General features: G+C 44.6%; 2 protein-coding genes across 3 annotated transcripts in view; both read left to right on the top strand.

Moving 5' to 3' along the window:
* Positions 1–395: 395 nt before the first annotated feature.
* Positions 396–6,380, top strand: folr (folate receptor). The gene is given in 5 exon segments (NM_001141865.2): positions 396–513; positions 863–1,001; positions 1,746–1,934; positions 2,940–3,075; positions 6,086–6,380. Coding segments are annotated over 4 exon segments (726 nt in total). The 5' UTR covers positions 396–513; positions 863–872; the 3' UTR covers positions 6,358–6,380.
* A 1,013-nt stretch (positions 6,381–7,393) lies between these two features.
* Positions 7,394–25,810, top strand: part of LOC106613219 (phosphatidylinositol 3,4,5-trisphosphate 5-phosphatase 2A) — a 66,332-nt gene continuing 47,915 nt past the window's right edge. The window contains exons 1-2 of one of the 2 annotated variants that reach the window (XM_045724800.1): positions 7,403–7,947; positions 25,633–25,723. Coding sequence is in view for 1 of the 2 variants with exons in the window: in XM_045724799.1 (XP_045580755.1) it covers positions 7,778–7,947 (170 nt within the window). In the remaining variant the exon portion in view is untranslated. Of the gene's footprint in view, positions 7,948–25,632; positions 25,724–25,810 lie in introns of both variants that reach the window. The other variant, XM_045724799.1, reaches the window with a different exon arrangement.

Raw genomic sequence — 25,810 nt, forward strand, 5'->3', positions numbered from 1 at the left:
GAGCCCAGGTACGAGCGAGGAGAGGGACGGAAGCAACACTGTTACACTATGACAGATAACTGCAACATCCTGTGTTAGATATGTCACAGGACATGTTCTCTTTAAGAATTATTTTTTTAAAGTCTCTAGAAGTTTTATTGCAGTAATCTATCAGGTCATGCTGCCATTTTCACACCATCAGTGCATAAACTACTGGTGGATGGAATCTTACAGTGACGAGGCTGAGACCTTGGCTTGAGATAACACGAAACCTCCCTCGCATGGAGACCTCACAATGCCCCCCCCCACACACACACACACACACACACACACACACACACACACACACACACACACACAGAGGTAGACTTTGCTCCGTTGAGATCATTCTTATGTGATTGTAGGAGTTTTTGGTCAGGGAGTTTCCCACAAGCCACGGACACATATGATCATACACACACCTGAGGTTACAAAGGACTCAAAATCACGTTTAGGTGATTGAAACAGGACTTCTGCACCAATACATTTTACAAGGTATTGTGAATCCATTGTTGTATTATTCTAATTGGCTCATGCTTATCATACTTCTAGATGTTGGTTAATTTGAGAGAGTGTGAGATTTACAGTAAATTGATAGATTATAAAGATGACTGCTTTGTGAAGAATGTGTGTGCTGGAAAGGTTTAATACAACAGTCAAATGTTCCTCCTGTAATAGACCAGCAGGAAACTGTTACACATCTTTCTCAATGTGTTTTTAGGAGATTTCTGGGTTGTTCATCTGTTCGTGTGTGTGCGTGTGTGTTTGCTTTAACCATGCAGTGTGTTGTTGATAGAAGTATCTAGTAGTTAGTATCTGTGTGTTCTCTCCTCCACCGACCCAGCTGTAGAGACATGTGGTGGGTATTGGTCCTGCTGCTATCCCTGGCCAGTCGGGCTCAGTCTTTAGAAAAGCTCAACATGTGTATGGATGCCAAGCACCACAAAAAAGAGCCTGGCGCCGAAGGACAACTCTATCAACAGGTGTGTGTGTGTGTGTGTGTGTGTGTGTGGAAGTAGAGTGAGTGGAATGGTGGAAAACAGCATACATGTATTCATCTTTAAATTAACAATGAATCTATGTTCGTTATTTTCCTCCTGTAGTGTGCTCTATGGAGGGATAATTATATTTTCCTCCTGTAGGGTGCTCCATGGAGGGATAATTATATTTTCCTCCTGTAGTGTGCTCCATGGAGGGATAATTATATTTTCCTCCTGTAGTGTGCTCCATGGAGGGATAATGTTATTTTCCTCCTGTAGTGTGCTCCATGGAGGGATAATTATATTTTCCTCCTGTAGTGTGCTCAATGGAGGGATAATTATATTATCCTCCTGTAGTGTGCTCCATGGAGGGAAAATTATATTTTCCTCCTGTAGTGTGCTCCATGGAGGGATAATGGTATTTTCCTCCTGTAGTGTGCTCCATGGAGGGATAATTATATTTTCCTCCTGTAGTGTGCTCCATGGAGGGATAATTATATTTTCCTCCTGTAGTGTGCTCCATGGAGGGATAATTATAATATCCTCCTGTAGTGTGCTCCATGGAGGCATAATTATATTTTCCTCCTGTAGTGTGCTCCATGGAGGCATAATTATATTTTCCTCCTGTAGTGTGCTCTATGTAGGGATAATGTTATTTTCCTCCTGTAGTGTGCTCTATGGAGGGATAATGTTATTTTCCTCCTGTAGTGTGCTCTATAGAGGCATAATGTTATTTTCCTCCTGTAGTGTGCTCCATGGAAAGATAATGCCTGTTGTACAGCTAACACCAGTACGGAGGCCCATGATGATAACTCCTATCTGTACAACTTTAACTGGAACCACTGTGGTGTCATGACCCCCAAATGCAAGAAACACTTCATCCAGGACACCTGCTTCTACGAGTGTTCACCTCACCTGGGGCCCTGGATACAGCAGGTAAAGGCATAGATCGTTTCCTAGGCAGATAATCTAGTAATTGGCCAGACTAGACAAAGGCCCCCAGCATTGAGGGAATTTGAATAAACTGGCCCAGGCAGGTGTGGTTTCCGTCAGGTGAAAAGTTTTGAAACCGGGCTACCTCCCGGGTGTGATGCGGGTACCTCATTCTGGCTGACGACAAAGTCGGCTCAAAACAAAAGTCATGTAGGCCTAGGTTAAGCACGTGAGTAGGATTCAGTAGGATTCATAAATAGGATTCATAAATAGGATTCAGTAGGATTCATAAATAGGATTCAGTAGGATTCATAAATAGGATTCAGTAGGATTCATAAATAGGATTCAGTAGGATTCATAAATAGGATTCAGTAGGATTCATAAATAGGATTCAGTAGGATTCATAAATAGGATTCGGTAGGATTCATAAATAGGTTTCATAAATAGGATTCATAAATAGGATTCAGTAGGATTCATAAATAGGATTCAGTAGGATTCATAAATAGGATTCAGTTGGATTCATAAATAGGATTCAGTAGGATTCATAAATAGGATTCAGTAGGATTCATAAATAGGTTTCAGTAGGATTCATAAATAGGATTCAGTAGGATTCATAAATAGGATTCGGTAGGATTAATAAGCAGCATTCTGTGTTTTCACATGCAAAAGTGATTGCTTTTGATAAAAAATGAAAAGTAGTGTGGAAATTCAAGGGGATTGTATGTTTCTGATCGATGCATCAAGCTGCCTTCTCGACAACAAGACCAAACGGCGCAGATTACTGTTTGATTTGAGCGAGGTGCATCGGCTTCGCCCAGCCACGTGACGGGCCGTTGGCCGGTACAACCCCGGCCAGCTTAATTGAATCCCCTCGGTGTCTCAGCCTTGGCACAACCACTAAAAGAAAGTATGAGGGTAATCAAGGAGTTTCTCCATAGCTAGTTTCTATATGTATTTTATGCTTTACAATGTCAAAGGAATCAACATTCTATGACTTATATTGTGTAGGTGGACCAGTCTTGGCGTAAGGAGCGGATCCTATACGTGCCTCTGTGTCAGGAGGACTGCCACAGCTGGTGGGACGACTGCAAAGATGACTTCACCTGCAAACAGGACTGGCACTACGGCTGGGACTGGACCACAGGTACACACACACACACACACACACACACACACACACATACATACATACATACATACATACATACATACACACACATACACAACCAGGCAGCAACACATCCGCCATGCTGACCCTCAACACGGGGGCCCCTCAGGGGTGCGTGCATAGTCTCTTCCTGTACTCCTTGTTCATCCACGACGACGATGACTGCCAGGACAACAACCTCTTCCTCAACGTCAGCAAGACAAAGGAGCTGATCATAGACTACAGGAAACGGAGGGCCGAGCACGCCCCCATTCACATCGACGGGGCTGTTGTAGAGCGGGTCAAGAACTTTAAGTTCCTCTGTGTCCACATCACTGAGGAATTAACATGGTCCACACACGCCAACACAGTCGTGAAGAGAGCACGACAACGCATCATCCCCCTCAGGAGGCTGAAAAGCATGGGCCCTCAGATCCTCAAAAAGTCCTACAGCTGCACCACTGAGAGCATCATGACTGGCTGTATCAATGCTTCTGAATCAGGCGGGTTCAGAGGGAGGCCCTAAAAATTGTCAAAGACTCCAGTCACCTAAGTCATAGACTGTTCGCTCGGAAAGCGATACCGATGCACCAAGTCATTTCTCCAACAGGACCCTGAACAGCTTCTACCCCCAAGCCATTAGACTGATAAATAGTTAGTTAAATAGTTAACCAAATGGCTACCCGAACTCTCTGCATTGACCCTTTTTGCACTACCTCTTTTTGACTCATCACATACACTGCTGCTACTGTTTATTATCTATCCTGTAGCCTAGTCACTTTATTCCTAGTTAAAATGTACATACAGAGCATTCGGAAAGTATTCAGACCCCTTGACTTTTTCCACATTTTGTTACATTACAGCTTTACTCTAAAATTGAATAAATAAATAAATAAAAAACTCATCAATCTACACACAATACCCCATAATGACAAAGTGAAAACATGTTTTTAGAATTTTTTGCAAATGTATTAAAAATAAAAAACAGAAGTACCTTATTTACATAAGTATTCAGACCCTTTGCTATGAGACGGTAAATTGAGCTCAGGTGCATCCTGTTTCCATTGATCATCCTTGAGATGTTTCTACAACTTGATTGGAGTCCACTTGTGGTAAATTCAATTGATTGGACATGATTTGGAAAGGCACACACCTGTCCATATAAGGTCCCACAGTTGACAGTGCATGTCAGAGCAAAAACCAAGCCATGAGATCGAAGGAATTGTCCGTAGAGCTCCGAGAGGATTGTTTCGAGGCACCGATCTGGGGAAGAGTACCAAAACATTTCTGCAGTATTGAAGGTCCCCAAAAACACAGTGGCCTCCATCATTCTTAAATGGAAGAAGTTTGGAACCACCAAGAATTGTCCTAGAGCTGGCCGCCCGGCCAAACTGAGCAATCGGGGGAGAAGGGCCTTGGTCAGGGAGGTGACCAAGAACCCAATGGTCACTGAGAGAGTTCCAGAGTAACTGTGTGGAGATGGGAGAACCTTCTAGAAGGACAACCATCTCTGCAGCACTCCACCAGTCAGGCCTTTACAGTAGAGTGGCCAGACAGAATCCACTCCTCAGTAAAAGGCACATCACAGCCCGCATGCAGTTTGCTAAAAGGCACCTAAAGGACTCAGACCATGAGAAACAAGATTCTCTGGTCTGATGTAAAGAAGATTGAACTCTTTGACCTGAATTCCAAGCGTCACATCTGGAGGAAACCTGGCACCATCCCTATGGTGAAGCATGGTAGTGGCAGCATCATGCTGTGGGGATGTTTTTCAGCAGTGGGACTGGGAGACTAGTCAGGATCGAGGGAAAGATTAACGGAGCAAAGTACAGAGAAATTCTTGATGAAAACCTGCTCCAGAGCGCTCAGGACCTCAGACTGGGGCGAAGATTCACCTTCCAACAGGACAACGACCCTAAGCACACAGCCAAGACAACGCAGGAGTGGCTTCGGGACAAGTCTCTGAATGTCCTTGAGTGGCCCAGTCAGAGCCTGGACTTGAACCTGATCTAACATCTCTGTAGAGACCTGAAAATAGCTGTGCAGCAACGCTCCCCATCCAACCTGACAGAGCTTGAGAGGATCTGCAGAGAAGAATGGGAGAAACTCCCCAAATACAGGTGTGCCAAGCCTGCAGCGTCATACCTAAGAAGAGTCGAGGCTGTAATCACTGCCAAAGGTGCTTCAACAAAGTACTGAGTAAAGGGTCTGAATACTTTTGTAAATGTGTTATTTCAGTTAATTTTATTTTATATTATTTGCTAAAATTTCTAAAAATCATTATGGGATATTGTGTGTAGATTGATGAGAAGGAAAAACAATTTAATACATTTTAGAGTAAGGCCGTAATGGAACAAAATGCAGAAAAAGTCAAGGGGTCTGAATACTTTCTGAATGCACTGTTACCGAATGCACAATTACCTCGTAACCCTGCACACCGACTCGGTACTGGTACTCTGTGTATATAACCAAGTTATCGTTACTCATTGTGTATTTATTATTACATTTATTATTACAGGTTATTACTTTTTTATTATTTCTCTAGTTTATTTCTCTCTGCATTGTTGGGAAGTAAGTATTTCATAAGTAAGCATTTCACTGTTAGTCTACACCTGTTGTTTAAGAAGCATGTGACAAATAACATTTGATTTGACACACACACACACACACACACACACACACACACACACACACACACACACACACACACACACACACAGGTATACGCTCTCTCTCTCTCTCACACACACACACACACACACACACACACACACACACACACACACACACACACACACACACACACACACACACACACACACACACACACACACACAGGTATACGCTCTCTCTCACACACACACACACACACACACACTAACATACATTGTTTTCTTTAAATGCAAAATAAAACATTGTGATGTTTTTTTTCCACCTGTCTCTCCTCCCTTTCTCCTCTCTTCTCTCCACTCTACCCCTCTTCCATTCTCTCCTCCCTCTCTCTCAGGCCGTAACCGTTGTCCTGCTGAGGCTAGTTGTCGTAAGTGGACAGATATCTTCCCTACAGCCCAGATAATGTGTGAGAAGATCTGGTCTGACTCCTACAGCTACACCAACCTGCCCAAGTCTTCTGGCCGCTGCATGCAGCTGTGGTTCACCGGGAAGAACCCCAACGAGAAGGTGGCGGAATACTACCTGAACCACGCCCCCTGGCAACGTGTTACCCCCACAACACTCCTCCTCCTGGCAACAATGTCATTAAGCGTTGTCCTGCTCTGAATAAAACCACAGATGTTCATGTCATGGATGGCTTTATGTGTCCTTGTCTCCCTACACACATTAACTGTCTCTCTGTGACTATATGTCTCAAATCAAATGATATCCTATTCCACATGTTCACTACTTCTGACCAGAGACACGGAAATAAGTACTTCAGTCCTCACTGTCACTCCCTCTTCATTCTGTCCTCTTCTCCCTTCACTCCTCTCTTTCCTCTACTGTAGAAGGGTTCAGCGTTTAGCCTGAGTCCCTCCTTGTCACTGAGGCTGCCAACAGAACCTTACTCTCTGTCGAGGACGTTAGGATATTTCAGGGAACCAAAATCACATGACCAGTCTGAGAGGGAGGCCAATCGGCTTCAGTTCTCAGTAATTAAGGGGTTCCATTCTCCTGTGTGTGTGTGTGTGCGTGCGTGCGTGCGTGTGTGTGGTGTGTGTGTGCGTGTGTGTGGTGTGTGTGTGTGTGTGTGTGTGTGTGCGTACAGTCTGTTCTCGTCTTTTATTTTTCTGTTTGTCACAGAATGTCTAAAGGGTGTGGCTAGCCTCCCGTTACCTGTGGTTACCAGGCCATAGCCCCTGCTGCCTAGGATGCAGCACACACTCTCTCACATGCACACATAAACACACTTACACTCATGTAGCCTCCACACACACTTACAGAACACACACATACACACCACACTCTGTCTGATGACATAGCCAGAAATAGCAGAAAGATGGACATGGTCAATATGGCTATTAATACACAGCCTCTCTCTGAGGTCACACACACACACACACTCACCTCACTCACTCTCGTGTGTGTGTGTGTGTGTGTGTGTGTGTGTGTGTGTAAGTAGAGAGTGGAATGGTGTAAAACAGCATACCCATATTCATATTTAAATTGAGCTTTAGGAGTAGGTTGAAGGATCAGACTTGGTTTACAACAAAACAAAGTGTTAAGTAACAGTCCTGTTGGAGCTGCTGTTTTATGACCACTAGGTGGACTCACACTTCGCATAGAAAATGCAACACTAAAAACATGAAGTGAATTACTATTAATTAGTACTATATTAATAAACATTCAGCTGCATAAACATGCACAACACAAAATGACGTTTATTTTTTGTGAGACCTAGTCTTGTGTCTTGGTTGAAAGTAACCGCGAAAGGGACCGAGTTTAGCTCGCGGTAGCTGCAATTCCTCCCACTCTCCGGTTCGCTCCATCTCCATGATTTCCGTGGGAAGAGCAGCGGAGCCTCTATGGCAGACTTTCAGGAATTGCGGAAGCGTCAGAAACGACCCACCGAGAAGTATTAACTTCTCACCTTTCTCGCGTTTCCCAACTCTGATTCACACTACTCGCACTCGAATTTGATCGATTTATCGCCTCGTTCAGATTGTTTAAGTCAGGAAACCGTGTGTTTTCTGTGGCTGTTGCGATGGCCGGTGGCGGCGGCGTGTCGCCCCTGGGGCTAGCGCCTCCGTTGTGGTATCACCGGGACCTGAGTCGAGCTGCTGCCGAGGAGCTGCTGGCCCGCGCGGGACGCGACGGGAGTTTCCTGGTTCGGGACAGCGAAAGTGTTAACGGGGCGTACGCCCTGTGTGTGCTGTGAGTAACCGGGGTTACTGTTCTCATTGGGAAAGTGTTAACGGGGCGTACGCCCTGTGTGTGCTGTGAGTAACCGGGGTTACTGTTCTCATTGGGAAAGTGTGGCTTTACCCCGGATAGAGAGACTAGCTGGGCTCCAAACCTCTGGGGCCCCTCTTTCATTTGGCCCATGGTTGGGAGGGACACCGTGGCAACGAATCAATTTACTAGTCCCAGTCAGTCAGCTACAGCAAAAATGATATCCCGCTGTGACTACTAACTAGTTATTTCACTAACTAGGAATATCTGGGAAAGTGAGTTTCTTAAAACGGCGCCTGTCAACTCATCACAACAACTCAATGTAGGTTTTTAGTCTTGTTTTTCTACAGCCAACAGTAGCCCTATTTCAACCGCAATCACTACCGTGTAGTCTAAATCCACTACCGTGTAGTCTAAATCCACTACCGTGTAGTCTAAATCCACTACCGTGTAGTCTAAATCCACTACCGTGTAGTCTAAATCCACTACTGTGTAGTCTAAATCCAGTCACTGTGGAGGTAATATGTTGGGAATGGTGGTCAGGGAAGGGAGGACAAGGCTTCACTGCATATCAGTGAACCAGGGCCTTTGTCCTGTCCGCTGTGCGAGTGGGTTGCATGGGCAGCCATTGTCGCTACCTCTGTGTAATAAAAATAGTATTTCCAATCTACTCCGTGGTACTTAGAGACGTTTTACCTGCTCAGGTCATGTAAAACAACTAGTCACATCACACACACACACACACACACACAGTTCTTCTGGTCCAGACCGTACAGGCTTTAATCACATGTCATGTCACACACACACACACACAGGAGACAGGACTTCTCCCTGGTGGCTGTCATGGCATCACCTCACACAGATTTACAGCTCTCCCAGGCCTCTCCCTAGCGTGACACACACACACACACACACACACACACACACACTTCCCTTTCCTATCAGACAGACATCAGTATGTTTCAGGAGCATTTTCTGAAAATAGGGCTTGCTGATATTCAGAGCACAGATAAATAGTGGTGGTTGACAGATATTACAGAGAGAAGAACAGCTGTGTCATCTGTCTGTGGAACCTACTGTCACAGATAGAGATGGGGAACTGTGTACGTGTTAAAGTGGGAATGGCTGTGGTAAATGGATGAGAGTGCAGAAACAAAGTGCTGGTTTACAGATACAGTGTGACGAAAAAGTATGTGAACCCTTTAGAATTACCTGAATTTCTGCATAAATTGGTCATAAAATGTAATCTGATCTTCATCTGTCACAACAATAGACTTTCTGCTTAAACTAATAACACACTAACAATTATAATTGTTCATGTCTTTATTGAACACACCGTGTAAACACTGAGTGCAGGGTGGGAAAAGGATGTGAACCCTTGGATTTAATAACTGGTTGACCCTCCTTTGGCAGAAATAACTTCGACCAAATGTTTTCTGTAGTTGCGGATCAGACCTGCACAACGGTCAGGAGGAATTTTGGACCATTCCTCTTTACAAAACTGTTTCAGTTCCACAATATTCTTGGGATGTCTGGTGTGAACTTCTCTCTTGAGGTCATGCCACAGCATCTCAATCGGGTTGAGGTCAGGACTCTGACTGGGCCACTCCAGAAGGCATATTTTCTTCTGTTGAAGCCATTCTGTTGTTGATTTACTTCTGTGTTTTGGGTCGTTGTCCTGTTGCATCACCCAACTTCTGTTGCGCAGCAAAGCAGCCCCAAACCATGATGCCCCCTCCACCATACTTTACAGTTGGGATGAGGTTTTGATGTTGGTGTGCTGTGCATTTTTTCTCCACACATAGTGTTGTGTGCTCGTTCCAAACAACTCAACTGTAGTTTAATCTGTCCACAGAATATTTTGCCAGTAGTGCTGAGGAACATCCAGGTGCTCTTTTGCGAACTTCAGACGTGCAGCAATGTTTTTTTTGGACAGCAGTGGTTTCTTCCGTGGTGTCCTCCCATGAACACCATTCATGTTTAGTGTTTTGCGTATCGAAGACTCGTGAACAGAGATGTTAGCATATTCCAGAGATTTCTGTAAGTCTTTAGCTGACACTCTAGGATTCTTCTTAACCTCATTGAGCATTCTGCGCTGTGCTCTTGCAGTCATCTTTGCAGGACGGCCAGTCCAAGGGAGAGTAGCAACAGTGCTGAAATTTCTCCATTTATAGACAATTTGTCTTACCGTGGACTGATGAACATCAAGGCTTTTAGAAATATTTTTGTAACACTTTCCAGCTTTATGCAAGTCAACAATTCTTAATCTTAGGTCTTCTGAGATCTCTTTTGTTTGAGGCACGGTTCACATCAGGCAATGCTTCTTGTGAATAGCAAACTCCAATTCTGTGAGTGTTTTTTATAGGGCAAGGCAGCTCTAACCAACATCTCCAATCTCATCTCATTGATTGGACTCCAAGTTAGCGGACTCCTGACTCCAACTAGCTTTTGGAGAAGTCATTAGACTAGGGGTTCACATACTTTTTCCAACCTACACTGTGAATGTTTAAATGATGTATTCTATATAGACAAGAAAAATACAATAATTTGTGTGTTATTAGTTTAAGCACGCTGTTTGTCTATTGTTGTGACTTAAATGAAGATCGGGGGGGGGGGGGTACTTTTGGGAAAAATAATCGATGTTGGTGCAAGAGAGGACTGGAGGGAGACCGTGAGAGGACTGGAGGGGAAACCGTGAGAGGACTGGAGGGGAAACCGTGAGAGGACTGGAGGGGAAACCGTGAGAGGACTGGAGGGGAGACCGTGAGAGGACTGGGGGGGGGGGGTACTTTTGGGAAAAATAATCGATGTTGGTGCAAGAGAGGACTGGAGGGAGACCGTGAGAGGACTGGAGGGGAAACCGTGAGAGGACTGGAGGGGAAACCGTGAGAGGACTGGAGGGGAAACCGTGAGAGGACTGGAGGGGAGACCGTGAGAGGACTGGAGGGGAGACCGTGAGAGGACTGGAGGGGAGACCGTGGGAGGACTGGAGGGGAGACCGTGGGAGGACTGGAGGGGAGACCGTGGGAGGACTGGAGGGGAGACCGTGGGAGGACTGGAGGGGAGACCGTGGGAGGACTGGAGGGGAAACCGTGGGAGGACTGGAGGGGAGACCGTGGGAGGACTGGAGGGGAAACCGTGGGAGGACTGGAGGGGAAACCGTGAGAGGACTGGAGGGGAAACCGTGAGAGGACTGGAGGGGAGACCGTGGGAGGACTGGAGGGGAGACCGTGGGAGGACTGGAGGGGAAACCGTGGGAGGACTGGAGGGGAAACCGTGAGAGGACTGGAGGGGAAACCGTGAGAGGACTGGAGGCAGAGTGCACTAAACACAGCACTGGGTTTATCATAAACTCACATATGGGGGTGAAGCTTACTGTTGACCTCTTAGCTCTCAGCCCACTAACTCCCACTCCTTTACCAAATCAAATCAACGTTTATTTCTCATGTGCGCCGAATACAACAGGTGTAGACCTTACAGTGAAATGCTGAATACAACAGGTGTAGACCTCACAGTGAAGTGCTGAATACAGCAGGTGTAGACCTTACAGTGAAGTGCTGAATACAACAGGTGTAGACCTTACAGTGAAGTGCTGAATACAGCAGGTGTAGACCTTACCGTGAAATGCTGAATACAACAGGTGTAGACCTTACAGTGAAATGCTGAATACAACAGGTGTAGACCTTACAGTGAAGTGCTGAATACAACAGGTGTAGACCTTACAGTGAAGTGCTGAATACAACAGGTGTAGACCTTACAGTGAAGTGCTGAATACAACAGGTGTAGACCTTACTGTGAAGTGCTGAATACAACAGGTGTAGACCTTACAGTGAAATGCTTACTTACAGGCTCTAACCAATAGTGCAAAAAAAGGTGTTAGGTGAACAATAGGTAAGTAAAGAAATAAAACAACAGTAAAAAGACAGGCTATAAAAGTAGCGAGGCTATAAAAGTAGCGAGGCTATAAAAGTAGCGAGGCTATAAAAGTAGCGAGGCTACATACAGGCACCGGTTAGTCAGGCTGATTGAGGTAGTATGTACATGTAGATATGGTTAAAGTGACTATGCATATATGATAAACAGAGAGTAGGAGTAGTGTAAAATAGGGGTTGGCGGGTGGTGGGACACAATGCAGATAGCCCGGTTAGCTAATGTGCGGGAGCACTGGTTGGTCGGCCCAATTGAGGTAGTATGTACATGAATGTATAGTTAAAGTGACTATGCATATATGATAAACAGAGAATAGAAGCAGTATAAAAGAGGGGTGGGGGGGGCACACAATGCAAATAGTCCGGGTAGCCATTTGATTACCTGTTCAGGAGTCTTATGGCTTGGGGGTAAAAACTGTTGAGAAGCCTTTTTGTCCTAGACTTGGCACTCCGGTACCGCTTGCCATGCGGTAGTAGGGAGAACAGTCTATGACTGGGGTGGCTGGGGTCTTTGACAATTTTTAGGGCCATCCTCTGACACCGCCTGGTATAGAGGTCCTGGATGGTAGGCAGCTTAGCCCCAGTGATGTACTGGGCCGTTTGCACTACCCCCTGTAGTGCCTTGCGGTCGGAGGCCGAGCAATTGCCCTACCAGGCAGTGATGCAACCAGTCAGGATGCTCTCGATGTTGCAGCTGTAGAACCTTTTGAGGATCTGAGGACCCATGCCAAATCTTTTTAGTTTCCTGAGGGGGAATAAGCTTTGTCATGCCCTCTTCACGACTGTCTTGGTGTGTTTGGGTCATGATAACTTGTTAGTGATGTGGACACCCCCGTCGATGAGAATGGGGGCGTGCTCAGTCCTAATTTTTCCTGTAGTCCACAATCATCTCCTTAGTCTTGGTTACGTTGAGGGATAGGTTGTTATTCTGCCACCACCCGGCCAGGTCTCTGACCTCCTCCGTATAGGCTGTCTCGTCGTTGTCGTTATCTCTCTGTTTCTCTCCATTTCTCCTCTCTCTCTCTCTCTCTCTCTCTCTCAATTCAATTCAAAGGTCTTTATTGGCATGGGAAACATATGTTTACATTGCCAAAGCAAGTGAAATTGGCCATGAACAAAAGTTCAGTAAACAATCATAAATTAAGTGAACATTGCACTCACAAATGTTTTTAAATATTATAGACATTTCAAATGTTCTATTATTGGCTATGTAAGGGGAAGGTGCAAATAGTTGAAGTAGTTTATTTTTACTGTTTGTTCTTCACTGGTTGCCCTTTTCTTGTGGCAACAGGTCACACATCTTGCTGCTGTGATGGCACACTGGTATTTCACCCAGTAGATATGAGAGTTTATCAAAATTGGATTTGTTTTCAAATTCTTTTTTTGGATCTGTGTAATCTGAGGGAAATATGTGTCTAATATGGTCATACATTTGGCAGGAGTTTAGGAAGTGCAGCTCAGTTTCCACCTCATTGTGTGTGCAGTGTGCACATAGGCAGACCTGGCACTCAGGAGAAGACCGGCTATGACAGCCTCTCTCAATAGCAAGGCTATGCTCACTGTACATAGTCAAAGCTTTCCTTCATTTTTTTGGAGTCAGTCACAGTGGTCAGGTATTCTGCCACTGTGTACTCTCTGTATAGGGCCAAATAGCATTCTAGTTAATTCTAGTTAATTACTTGACATATTGGAAATAATTATCTTTTTGTTTTCTCATGATTTGGTTGGGTCTAATTGTGTTGCTGTCCTGGGGCTCTGTGGGGTCTGTTTGTGTTTGTGAACAGAGCCCCAGGACCAGCTTGCTTAGGGGACTCTTCTCCAGGTTCATCCCTCTGTAGTTGAGCTTTGTTATGGAAGGTTTGGGAATCGCTTCCTTTTAGGTGGATGTAGAATTTAACAGCTCTTTTCTGGATTTTGATAATTAGTGGGTATCGGCCTAATTCTGCTCTGCATGCATTATTTGGTGTTTTACGTTGTAAACAGAGGATGTTTTATCAGAATTCTGCATGCAGAGTCACAAGTTGTATTCCTGGTATAGTTGAGTGTTGCTACAGGAACAATAGCAGCGTTCTACAGTAGCCAACTACCTGTGAGATCAGACAGGAAGAGATGTCTCACTCCTCTCCACCACTCACACACACCACGGAGAACTGTGTGTGTTTCAAACATCTCAGCTTGTTTTGGAGTGTGATTTCCTCTTCCTCATACCCTTGTGATCGCCAGACGTAGCCTGGAAAAGGAATCTTCATGACAACGCTAAAAATAGAACAGTAGACCCAGCCTTACTGTGTGTGCTGGTAGGTAGGTGGGTGGAATAGTCTGAATCAGATGGAAGTATATGCGTTTCCCCTCTGAGTGTTTTAGTAACATGGTCACCAGATGTGTTCTGATGTGAAACTACTGATGGGTGGTAGCAGCCAACGTTTCCTGTAGACATCTAGCTATTGATAGTCTACTGCTTTATGCTCGGGGAGAGAAGAGGGAACTGACGTGGGCAGAGGTGTCTGTCTGTCTGTCCTGTCTGGTCTGTCTGTCCTGTCTGTCTGTCCTGTCTGGTCTGTCTGTCCTGTCTGGTCTGTCTGTCCTGTCTGGTCTGTCTGTCCTGTCTGGTCTGTCTGTCCTGTCTGGTCTGTCTGGTCTGTCTTTCTGTCCTGTCTGGTCTGTCTTTCTGTCCTGTCTGGTCTGTCTGTCCTGTCTGGTCTGTCTGGTCTGTCTGTCCTGTCTGGTCTGTCTTTCTGTCCTGTCTGGTCTGTCTTTCTTTCTGTCTGTCCTGTCTGGTCTGTCTGGTCTGTCTGTCCTGTCTGGTCTGTCTTTCTGTCCTGTCTGGTCTGTCTTTCTGTCTTTCTGTCCTGTCTGGTCTGTCTTTCTTTCTGTCTGTCCTGTCTGGTCTCTGTCCTGTCTGGTCTGTCTTTCTGTCCTGTCTGGTCTGTCTGTCCTGTCCGGTCTGTCTGGTCTGTCTGGTCTGTCTGTCCTGTCTGGTCTGTCTGTCTTTCTGTCTGTCCTGTCTGTCCTGTCTGTCCTGTCTGGTCTGTCTGGTCTGTCCTGTCTGTCCTGTCTCTGTCTGTCCTGTCTCTGTCTGTCTGTCCTGTCTCTGTCTGTCCTGTCTCTGTCTGTCTGTCTGTCTGTCCTGTCTCTGTCTGTCTGTCTGTCTGTCTGTCTGTCTGTCTGTCTGTCTGTCTGTCTGTCTGTCTGTCTGTCTGTCTGTCTGTCTGTCTGTCTGTACATATTGCCAAAGCTTCCTTTGGATATTTACAATATATACATAAAAAAAAAGAGAATCATAATTGTGAACGGGATAACAGTAACAACAATAACCATACATTGAACAATAACAATAAGCATACAGTAGAGGACATGTGCAGGTTGATTGGTCTGTCAGACACTGTCCCTCATCTTATGGCTGGCAGCAATGTAGTGCGCTGCCAACCCACAGCTCTCTGCGTCCTCCCCCAACAGGACGGGGAGCCTATCCTCATCAGAGAGGTCTTTAAAACCTTGAATAAGGGTTTCAAATTTGGGAAAATGACACTCTAATTGTTTATATTTTTTACATTTTGTCAGGAAATGCAGCTCCGTCTCAGGTTCTGCTGTTGTGCAGTGGTTGCACAGCCTTTCCTCTACAGGGAGCCAGGTTTTCCTGTGTCTACCCTTCTCAATGGCAAGGCTGTGCTCACTGAGCCTGTACTATGTCAAGGTTTTTCTAAGGTTTTGATCAGTAACCATGGTCAAATATTTAGCCATAGTGTACTGTCGATTTAGGGCCAGATAGCACTGCATTTTGCTTTGTGCTTGTGTTTCCTAATAAGCAATATAGTTTTGTTTTGACTGTGTTGTAATTTGGTTTATTCTGATTGATTGGATGTTCTGGTCCTGAGGCTTCAGTGTGTTAGTAGAACAGGTTTGTGAACTCAGCCCCAGCACCAGCTGGATGAGGGTCCTGAGGCTTCAGTGTGTTAGTAGAACAGGTTTGTGAACTCAGCCCCAGGACCAGCTGGATGAGGGTCCTGAGGCTTCAGTGTGTTAGTAGAACAGGTTTGTGAACTCAGCCCCAGGACCAGCTGGATGAGGGTCCTGAGGATTCAGTGTGTTAGTAGAACAGGTTTGTGAACTCAGCCCCAGGACCAGCTGGATGAGGGTCTCGAGGCTTCAGTGTGTTAGTAGAACAGGTTTGTGAACTCAGCCCCAGGACCAGCTGGATGAGGGTCCTGAGGATTCAGTGTGTTAGTAGAACAGGTCTGTGAACTCAGCCCCAGGACCAGCTGGATGAGGGTCCTGAGGATTCAGTGTGTTAGTAGAACAGGTTTGTGAACTCAGGACCAGCTGGATGAGGGTCCTGAGGATTCAGTGTGTTAGTAGAACAGGTTTGTGAACTCAGCCCCAGGACCAGCTGGATGAGGGTCTCGAGGCTTCAGTGTGTTAATAGAACAGGTCTGTGAACTCAGCCCCAGGACCAGCTGGATGAGGGTCCTGAGGCTTCAGTGTGTTAGTAGAACAGGTTTGTGAACTCAGCCCCAGGACCAGCTGGATGAGGGTCTCGAGGCTTCAGTGTGTTAGTAGAACAGGTTTGTGAACTCAGCCCCAGGACCAGCTGGATGAGGGTCTCGAGGCTTCAGTGTGTTAGTAGAACAGGTTTGTGAACTCAGCCCCAGGACCAGCTGGATGAGGGTCTCGAGGCTTCAGTGTGTTAGTAGAACAGGTTTGTGAACTCAGCCCCAGGACCAGCTGGATGAGGGTCTCGAGGCTTCAGTGTGTTAGTAGAACAGGTTTGTGAACTCAGCCCCAGGACCAGCTGGATGAGGGGACTCTTTTCTTTGCTCAGCTCTTGGCATTGCAGGGCTTGGTAATGATATCAGAGGGGGTCACTGTATTTTAGATGTTTCCAAAACTTAATTGCTCTTTTTTGAGTTTTTATTATTAGTGGATATTGGCCTAATTCTGCCCTGCATGCGTTGTTTGTAGTTTTCCTCTGGACATGTAGGAGAATCTTACAGAACTCTGCATGCAGGGTTTAAATGGGGTGTTTGTCCCATTTGATGCAATCTTGTTTTGCAGTTGGACCCCACACCTCGCTGCCATAAAGTGCAATTGGTTCAATGACATATTCAATTAGTTTTAGCCAAATTTGAATAGGTATTTCAATTTGAATTTGTTTTTAATGGTGTAGAATGCCCAGCGTGCTTTCTCTCTGTTTATTCACTGCCTCAATAAGGTGTCCAGTTGAGCATCTTGTTAAACCTCAGTAGTTGTAGTGAGTGCAGTACTCTATATATTTAAACCTCAGTAGTTGTAGTGAGTGCAGTACTCTATATATTTAAACCTCAGTAGTTGTAGTGAGTGCAGTACTCTATATATTTAAACCTCAGTAGTTGTAGTGAGTGCAGTACTCTATATATTTAAACCTCAGTAGTTGTAGTGAGTGCAGTACTCTATATATTTAAACCTCAGTAGTTGTAGTGAGTGCAGTACTCTATATATTTAAACCTCAGTAGTTGTAGTGAGTGCAGTACTCTATATATTTAAACCTCAGTAGTTGTAGTGACCGCAGTACTCTATATATTTAAACCTCAGTAGTTGTAGTGACCGCAGTACTCTATATATTTAAACCTCAGTAGTTGTAGTGACCGCAGTACTCTATATATTTAAACCTCAGTAGTTGTAGTGACCGCAGTACTCTATATATTTAAACCTCAGTAGTTGTAGTGAGTGCAGTACTCTATATATTTAAACCTCAGTAGTTGTAGTGACCGCAGTACTCTATATATTTAAACCTCAGTAGTTGTAGTGACCGCAGTACTCTATATATTTAAACCTCAGTAGTTGTAGTGAGTGCAGTACTCTATATATTTAAACCTCAGTAGTTGTAGTGACCGCAGTACTCTATATATTTAAACCTCAGTAGTTGTAGTGAGTGCAGCACTCTATATATTTTGTACCAATTGAGAACTTTTGTCTAATTCCCTGAGATCTGGATCTTCTCTGGAAAATCATTATTTTAGTCTTTTTGGGGTTTACCAAATGGTATCAAATGCTTTTTGGAAGTTGATAAAGCAAGTGTATATTTTGGTATTATTTTGGTGGACATGTTTATCTATCAGGGTGTGCAGGGTGTAAATATGATCAGTCGTGCGATGTTTTGGTATGAATCTAATTTGGCTTTTACTCAAGAAATTGTGCTTATTAAAACCTTTTTAGGATAGGCCTCCCGCTAGCTGCAAACCTCGACAACATCCAGTGAAATTGCAGAGCGCCAAATTCGAATTACAGAAATGGTCATATTTAACATTCATGAAAATACAAGTGTCATACATCAAAATAAAGCTGAACTTCTTATTAATCCAGCCGCTGTGTCAGATTTCAAAAAGGCTTTACGGCGAAAGCATACCATGTGATTATCTGAGGACAGCGCCCCGCTTACAAAAGCATACAAACATTTTCAAGCCAAGTAGAGGAGTCACAAAAGTCAGAAATAGCGATAAAATTAATCACTTACCTTTGATCTTCATCTGGTTACTATGCCTCTCTCTCGCTCTGTCTCTCTCGCTCTGTCTCTCTCGCTCTGTCTCTCTCGCGCTGTCTCTCTCGCGCTGTCTCTCTCGCTCTGTCTCGCTCTCTCTCGCTCTCTCTCTCTCTCTCGCTCTGTCTCTCTCTCTCTCTCTCTCTCATATATTTATATGTTTAGAAGGCTTTATTGGCGTTAAGGTCAGTGTTGCCGACGTGATACACACCCCCAAAAAATATTGGGGAAAAACAGTGGCAACAATAAGATTAGTAGATAGACTACTAATAAAGGAAAGAATATAAATATATATATCTCTCACACACACACACACACACACACACACACACACACACAGTAGCAGTCTAAAGTCTGGACACCTACTCATTCCAGGTTTTTTTATTTGTACTATTTTCTACATTGTATAATAATCGTGAAGACATCAAATCTTTGAAATAACACATATGGAATCATGTAGTAACCAAAAAAGTGTGAAAAACCCTGGAATGAGTAGGTGTCCAACCTTTTGACTGGTACTGTAGGTAACAAATAAATCAAATCAATACAGACCTCAAAGAAATATAGTAATAGTCAACGTTCAGACTCAATTCAACAACATGAAAATGGCATTTAGAAAGTATTCACATCCCTTGACTGTTTCAAAATGTTACGTTACAGCCTGGATTCATATTTTACATTTTAGTCATTTAGCAGACGCTCTTATCCAGAGCGACTTACAGTAGTGAATGCATACATTTCATACAATTTCATACATTTTTTTCTGTGCTGGCCCCCCGTGGGAATCGAACCCACAACCCTGGTGTTGCAAACACCATGCTCTACCAACTGAGCTAAATGAAAAGGATTCATTTGTAGCGTCATACCCAAGAAGACTTGAGGCTGTAATCGCTGCCAAAGATCCTTCGACAAAGTACTGAGTACTTATGTAAATGTAATATTTCATTATTATTATTTTTTTATAAATTTGCATCCATTTCTAAACCTGGTTTTGCTTTGCAATTATGGGGTATTGTGTATAGATGGGGGGGGGCTGCTATTTAATCCATTTTAGAATTGGCTGTAACGTAAAACAACATTTTGAAAAAGTTGAGTGGTCTGAATAGGGTTGCACATTTTGGGGAATATTCAGAGGCGGAAAATTTCCATGGAAATTAACGGAAATATATGCTAATTAATATTAATACCATTTAAATGTAGATTTTTTTTGCATTGGATATATTTACCATATCATATGGAGACAAACATAAACCTTTTACCTTATCATAAGTAGACATAATTGCAAATGATTAAATCCTTCCAATATAAATAAATGATTTAGTTAGGAATTGAACTTTAATTATATGAGTTGACTCTTCACATGTAGCTCAGTTGGTAGAGCATGGTGTTTGCAACGCCAGGGTTGTGGGTTCGATTCCCACGGGGGGCCAGCACAGAAAAAAAAATGTATGAAATGTATGCATTCACTACTGTAAGTCGCTCTGGATAACAGCGTCTGCTAAATGACAATTAAAAAAAAAAAAAAAAAATTATTTCACTGAACAACAAAAGAAACGGAATATTGAATGATCCATCGCATCTCCCAAAAATGTTTTCAACATACATCTGTAAAATGATAGTCTAGAAACTAAAGCTTTGGTTGTCTTCCTCTCAGGCTTCCATGTCTTCTCCCTGGACCTCCTCAATGTCCACCTCTTGAACATCAGACTCTGAGGCCTCATCTTCACTGTCACTTTCCAACCTTGTTGAGGATGGCTCGTTGTCAGGCTCAAAAAGCCCCAAATTTGCCCGGATGGCCACCAATTTTTCAACCCTTGTATTGGTCAGCCTGGTGCGTGTGTGTGTGTTCCCAAACAAGGACCAGTTGCGCTCTGAGGCTGTTGATGTTGGTGGGATTTGGAGGATGATGGAGGCAACAGGGGAAAGATCCTCAGATCCACAAAGTCCCTTCCAGGTGGCTGATGAGATATGTTGGCATGACTGCCATATTGCATCTCCATCCCAAAGCCCTTGCTTGGAAGTGCCCTTCACCAGACTGCCAAGAACCTTGCCCTCATCCAGGTCAAGGTGGCGAGACACGGTAGTGATGACACCATAGACCTTGTTGATCTCTGCAGCAGACAGGCTGCTCTTGCCAGCATACTTGGGGTCCAACATGTACGCTGCAGTGTGTATGGGTTTCAGGCAGAAGTCATCACATTTTTTGATGTATTTTAGAACTGCAGTTTCCTCTGCTTGGAGCAACAGTGAAGTGCGCAGGGCAGTACAGATTTCTTCTCTTACATTTGCAAGCAGAGTCAAAACATCAGACAGGATGGCATTGTCTCCCTCAATCTGTGCAGTGGCTACTGCTATAGGTTTCAGGAGTTTGAGACTGCTCTCTCTCTCAGGCTGCACTCTCTCCAAAAATACTTCATCCAGGAGGATCCTCTTGATGGGGCTGTCCATATCGGCAGACTGTGATATGGCCATTTCCTGGAGAGACTCCTTCCCCTCCAGGAGACTGTCAAACATGATGACAACATCACCCCAATGGGTGTTGCTGGGCAGCTTCAATGTGGTGCTCTTATTCTTCTCACTTTGCTTGGTGAGGTAGATTGCTGCTATAACTTGATGACCCTTCACATACCTAACCGTTTCCTTGGCTCTCTTGTAGAGTGTATCCATTGTTTTCAGTGACATGATGTCCTTGAGGAGCAGATTCAATGCATGAGCAGCACAGCCAATGGGTGTGATGTAAGGGTAGGACTCCTCCACTTTAGACCAAGCAGCCTTCATGTTCACAGCATTGTCTGTCATCAGTGCAAATACCTTCTGTGGTCCAAGGTCATTGATGACTGCCTTCAGCTCATCTGCAATGTAGAGACCGGTGTGTCTGTCCCTCGTGTCTGTGCTCTTGTAGAATACTGGTTGAGATGTAGTTTAATTATTCCTTGCCCACGAATATTCAACCACCCATCAGAGATGATTGCAATACAGTATGCTTTCTCTATGATTTGCTTGACCTTCACTTGAACTCTGTTGAACTCTGCATCCATCAAATGAGTAGATAAAGCATGTCTGGTTGGAGGGGTGTATGCTGGGCGAAGAACATTCAGAAATCTCTTCCAATACACATTGCCTGTGAGCATCAGAGGTGAACCAGTTGCATACACAGCTCGAGCAAGACATTCATCAGAATATCTCTGACTACATTCCTCTAATGAGTCAAAAAAACGAATGATTCCAGGAGGACCATGAGCTGTTGCTATTGATAAGGTGTCTGATTCATCATTTTCACCTCGAATAGAAGTAGAGGGACTTTTGTCAGAGGTTGCTTGTTGTGAGCGCTGAGGGAACTTTATGCACTTGGCCAGATGATTCTGCATCTTTGTTGCATTCCTCACATATGATGTGGCACAGTATTTGCAAATGTACACAGCTTTTCCTTCTACATTAGCTGCAGTGAAATGTCTTCAGATAGTTCCCGTGGCATTTTCCTGTAAAGATGAGAAAAAAACGAGTAAAAAACTATTACAATTCCATGTACAGATAAAATAGTTAAGCAGTTATATTAAACAACTCCTTTGTAAGATAAAAGTTTTAAAATGAAACGTATGGAAACAGGTGAATTAACACTCCTCAGTTAGCAGGCTCAAGCAAGCTAAAACCCACATGGTAGCAAAAACTATCAGACATGAACAAGTTACAAATGATTTAAACACACTTTGCTGTAGGCTACTATTTACTAGTTAACAAAAAATAATGTATGTCATGTAAAATATATTAATCCCAATCAGTATGGTATTCAAAACCTACCAGAAAGCATGTAGTCCTTGGCTCAGACAGTGTAGTAGTGTGGGCTCTATAGCATCTCATTAGTGAGCAAGATCTTGAGAATCAGCTGTACATGTGATGGAAGAGTGCACTGTACATGTGATGGAAGAGTGCGCTGTGCATGTGATGGAAGAGTGCGCTGTGCATGTGATGGAAGAGTGCGCTGTGCATGTGATGGAAGAGTGCGCTGTGCATGCAGGGGGTTGCAATTCCATTGATTTGGTGATAGTTTATCCAAAGACCTAGAATTGCCTTGTGTGTCCCACAAAGGTTCACTGTTATAAGCTAACTTTCTTTGATGAATTTAAGCAAAATTCTCGGGCTTAACTTCCCATGGAAAATTTACGGAAATTTCCCAGAAAGTTTCCGACCCTTTGCAACCCTAGGTCTGAATTATTTCCCAAATATTAAGAACACCTTCCTAATATTGAGTTGCATCCCCCTTTGCCCTCAGAACAGCCTCAATTCGTTGGACATGGACTCTACAAGGTGTTTGAAGACGTTCCACAGGGATGCTGGTCCATGTTGACTCCAATGCTTCCCACAGTTGTGTCATGTTGGCTGGATGTCCTTTGGGTGGTGGACCATTCTTCATACACACGGGAAACTGTTGAGAGTGAAAAACCCAGCAGCGTTGCAGTTCTTGTCTCAAACCGGTGTGCCTGGAACCTACTACCATACCCTGTTCAAAGGCACTTAAATATTTTGTCCATTCACCCTCTGAATGACACACATACACAATTCATGTCTCAATTGTCTCAAGGCTTAAAAATCCTTCTTTAACCTGTCACCTCCCAACATCTACACTGATTGAAGAGGATTTAACAAGTAACATTAATAAGGGATCATAGCTTTCACCTGGATTCACCTGGATTCACCTGGTCAGGCTGTTTCATGGAGAGAGCAGGTGTTCTATACTCAGTGTATAAAGGTAGCCTACACTTTACAAAGGGTTTGTGTTATGAGCGATTTGATAAATATAACAGATAAAACGAAAATGTAATAATGGTCAACATTTAAGTTTATTTTTGTTTGATTGTTCTCTCTCCCTCCCAACTGCTCATCGAGACATTGATTAACAGAGTGACGACTGTGATTGCTCTCTCCGTAGCCAATGTGAGTAAGGCCTTTAAGCAGGTTAACATTCACAAGGCCGTGGGGCCAGATGGATTACCAGGACCAGCTTGTCATGCTGAAACAGGAAAGGGCCTTCCCCAAACTGTTGCCACAAAGTTGGAAGTACAGAATCGTCTAGAATGTCATTGTATGCTGTAGTTTTTATGATTTCCCTTCACTGGAACTAAGGGGCCCGAAACATGAGAAACAGACCCAGACCATGATTCCTCCTCTACCAAACTTTACAGTTGGCACTATACATTGGGGCAGGTATCGTTCTTCTGGCATCTGCCAAACCCAGATTAGTCCGTCGGACTGCCAGATGGTGAAGCGTGATTCATCACTCCAGAGAACTCGTTTCCACTGCTCCAGAGTTCAATGGCGGCGAGCTTTACACCACTCCAGCCTACGCTTGGCATTGCGCATGGTGATCTTAGGCTTGTGTCCGGCCATGGAAACCCATTTCATAAAGCTCCTGATGAACAGTTATTGTGCTGACGTTGCTTCCAGAGACAGTTTAGAACTCGGTAGTGACTGTTGCAACCGAGGACAGACAATTTGTAGCACTCAGCGGTCCCGTTCTGTGAGCTTGTGTAGTCTACCACTTCGCGGCTGAGCCGTTGTTGCTCCTAGACATTTCCACTTCAAAATAACAACACTTACAGTTCACCAGGACAGCTCTAGCAGGGCAGAAATTTGACGAACTGACTTGTTGGAAAGGTGGCATCCTATGGCGGTGCCACGTTGAAAGTCACTGAGCTCTTCAGTAAGGTCATTCTACTGCCAACGTTTGTCTATGGAGATTGCATGTCTGTGTGCTTGATTGTATACACACGTAAGCAACGGGTGTGGCTGAAATAGCCAAATCCACTAATTTGAAGGGGTGTCCACACACTATATATGCAAAAGTATATGTGAGAATTCTGTTCGTTGACTAAAGCTCAGCGTTCAACACCATAGTACCCTCCAAGCTCATCATTCAGCTCAGGACCCTGGGCCTAAACACCGCCCTCTGCAACTGGATCCTGGACTTCATGACGGGCCGCCCCCAGGTGGTAAGGGTAGGTAACAACACATCTGGCATGCTGACCCTCAACATGGGGGCCCCTCAGGGGTACGTGCTTAGTCCCCTCATGTCCTCCCTGTTCACCCACAACTGCGTGGCCGTGCACGACTTCAACACCGTTAAGTTTGCTGACGACACGACGGTGGTAAGCCTGATCACCGATGACGATGAGACTGCCTATAGGGTGGAGGTCAGTGACCTGGCAGGGTGGTGCCAGGACAACAACCTCTGCTTCAACGTCACCAAGACAAAGGAGCTTAATGTGGACGACAGGAAACGGAGGGCCGAGAACACCCCCATCCACTTTGACGGGGCTGTGGTGGAGCAGGTCGAGAGCTTCAAGTTCCTCGGTGTCCACATCACTATGGAATTGTCATGGTCCAAACACACCAACGCAGTCGGAAAGAAGGCACGACAACGCCTCTTCCACCTTAGGAGGCTGAAAAGTTTTTTGCCATGGACCCTCAGATCCTTAAAAAATCCTACACCATTTGAGAGCGTCTTGACTGGCTGCGTCACAGCTTGGTATGGCAACTCCTTGGCATCCGACTGCAAGGCACTACAGAGGGTAGTGCATACGGTCCAGTACATCACTGGGGCTGAGCTCCCTGCCATCCAGGACCTCAATACCAGGCGGTGTCAAAGGAAGGCACTATTTGGTTAACTATTTAACTATCTGCATTGACCCTTTCTGCACTAACTCTTTTGAATCATCATATGCTGCTGTTACTGTTTATTATCTATCCTGTCACTTTATCCCTACCAATATGTACATGTCTACCTCAAATACCTCGTATTGTCTTGGTACTGGTACCCCGTGTATATAGCCAAGTTATCTTTACTCATTGTGTATGTGTTCCTAGTGTTACTCTTTACTTCTCTCTGCATTGTTGGGAAGGGCCCATAAGTAAGCATTTCCCTGTTAGTCTACACCTGTTGTTTAAGAAGCATGTGACAAATAACATTTGATTTGAGTGAGTGGACACTTTCAGCCTCCAGTCTGTGTGTGTGTGTGTGTGTGTGTGTGTGTGTGTGTGTGTGTGTGTGTGTGTGTGTGTGTGTGTGTGTGTGTGTGTGTGTGTGTGTGTGTGTGTGTGAGAGAGAGAGCAAAATGAGGTCAAACTGGCATGTTTTGAATAGACAACATTGCAGCACAATGACACACACTTACACTACAGCAAACTTTGACAAATATGTGTTCTTCCTTTTCTTGCCATTGTGTGTAGGAGTGAGTGTAAGTTCTATCAGCAGTAATGCTGAGTTTGACAGACAGCAGCAGGTTGAAACTCCCTCCAGATCCCCATCACACACTCGCAGGTAGTCTGTAATTCCTGTGGTATCCATGAAAGCACTAATGTCTTCCTCTCCAACTCCTCCCCCCTCTCTCTCTCCTCTCCATCCCTC

Source organism: Salmo salar, chromosome ssa09 (assembly GCF_905237065.1).
Source record: "Salmo salar chromosome ssa09, Ssal_v3.1, whole genome shotgun sequence".
In the NCBI taxonomy this organism is placed as follows: domain Eukaryota; kingdom Metazoa; phylum Chordata; class Actinopteri; order Salmoniformes; family Salmonidae; genus Salmo; species Salmo salar.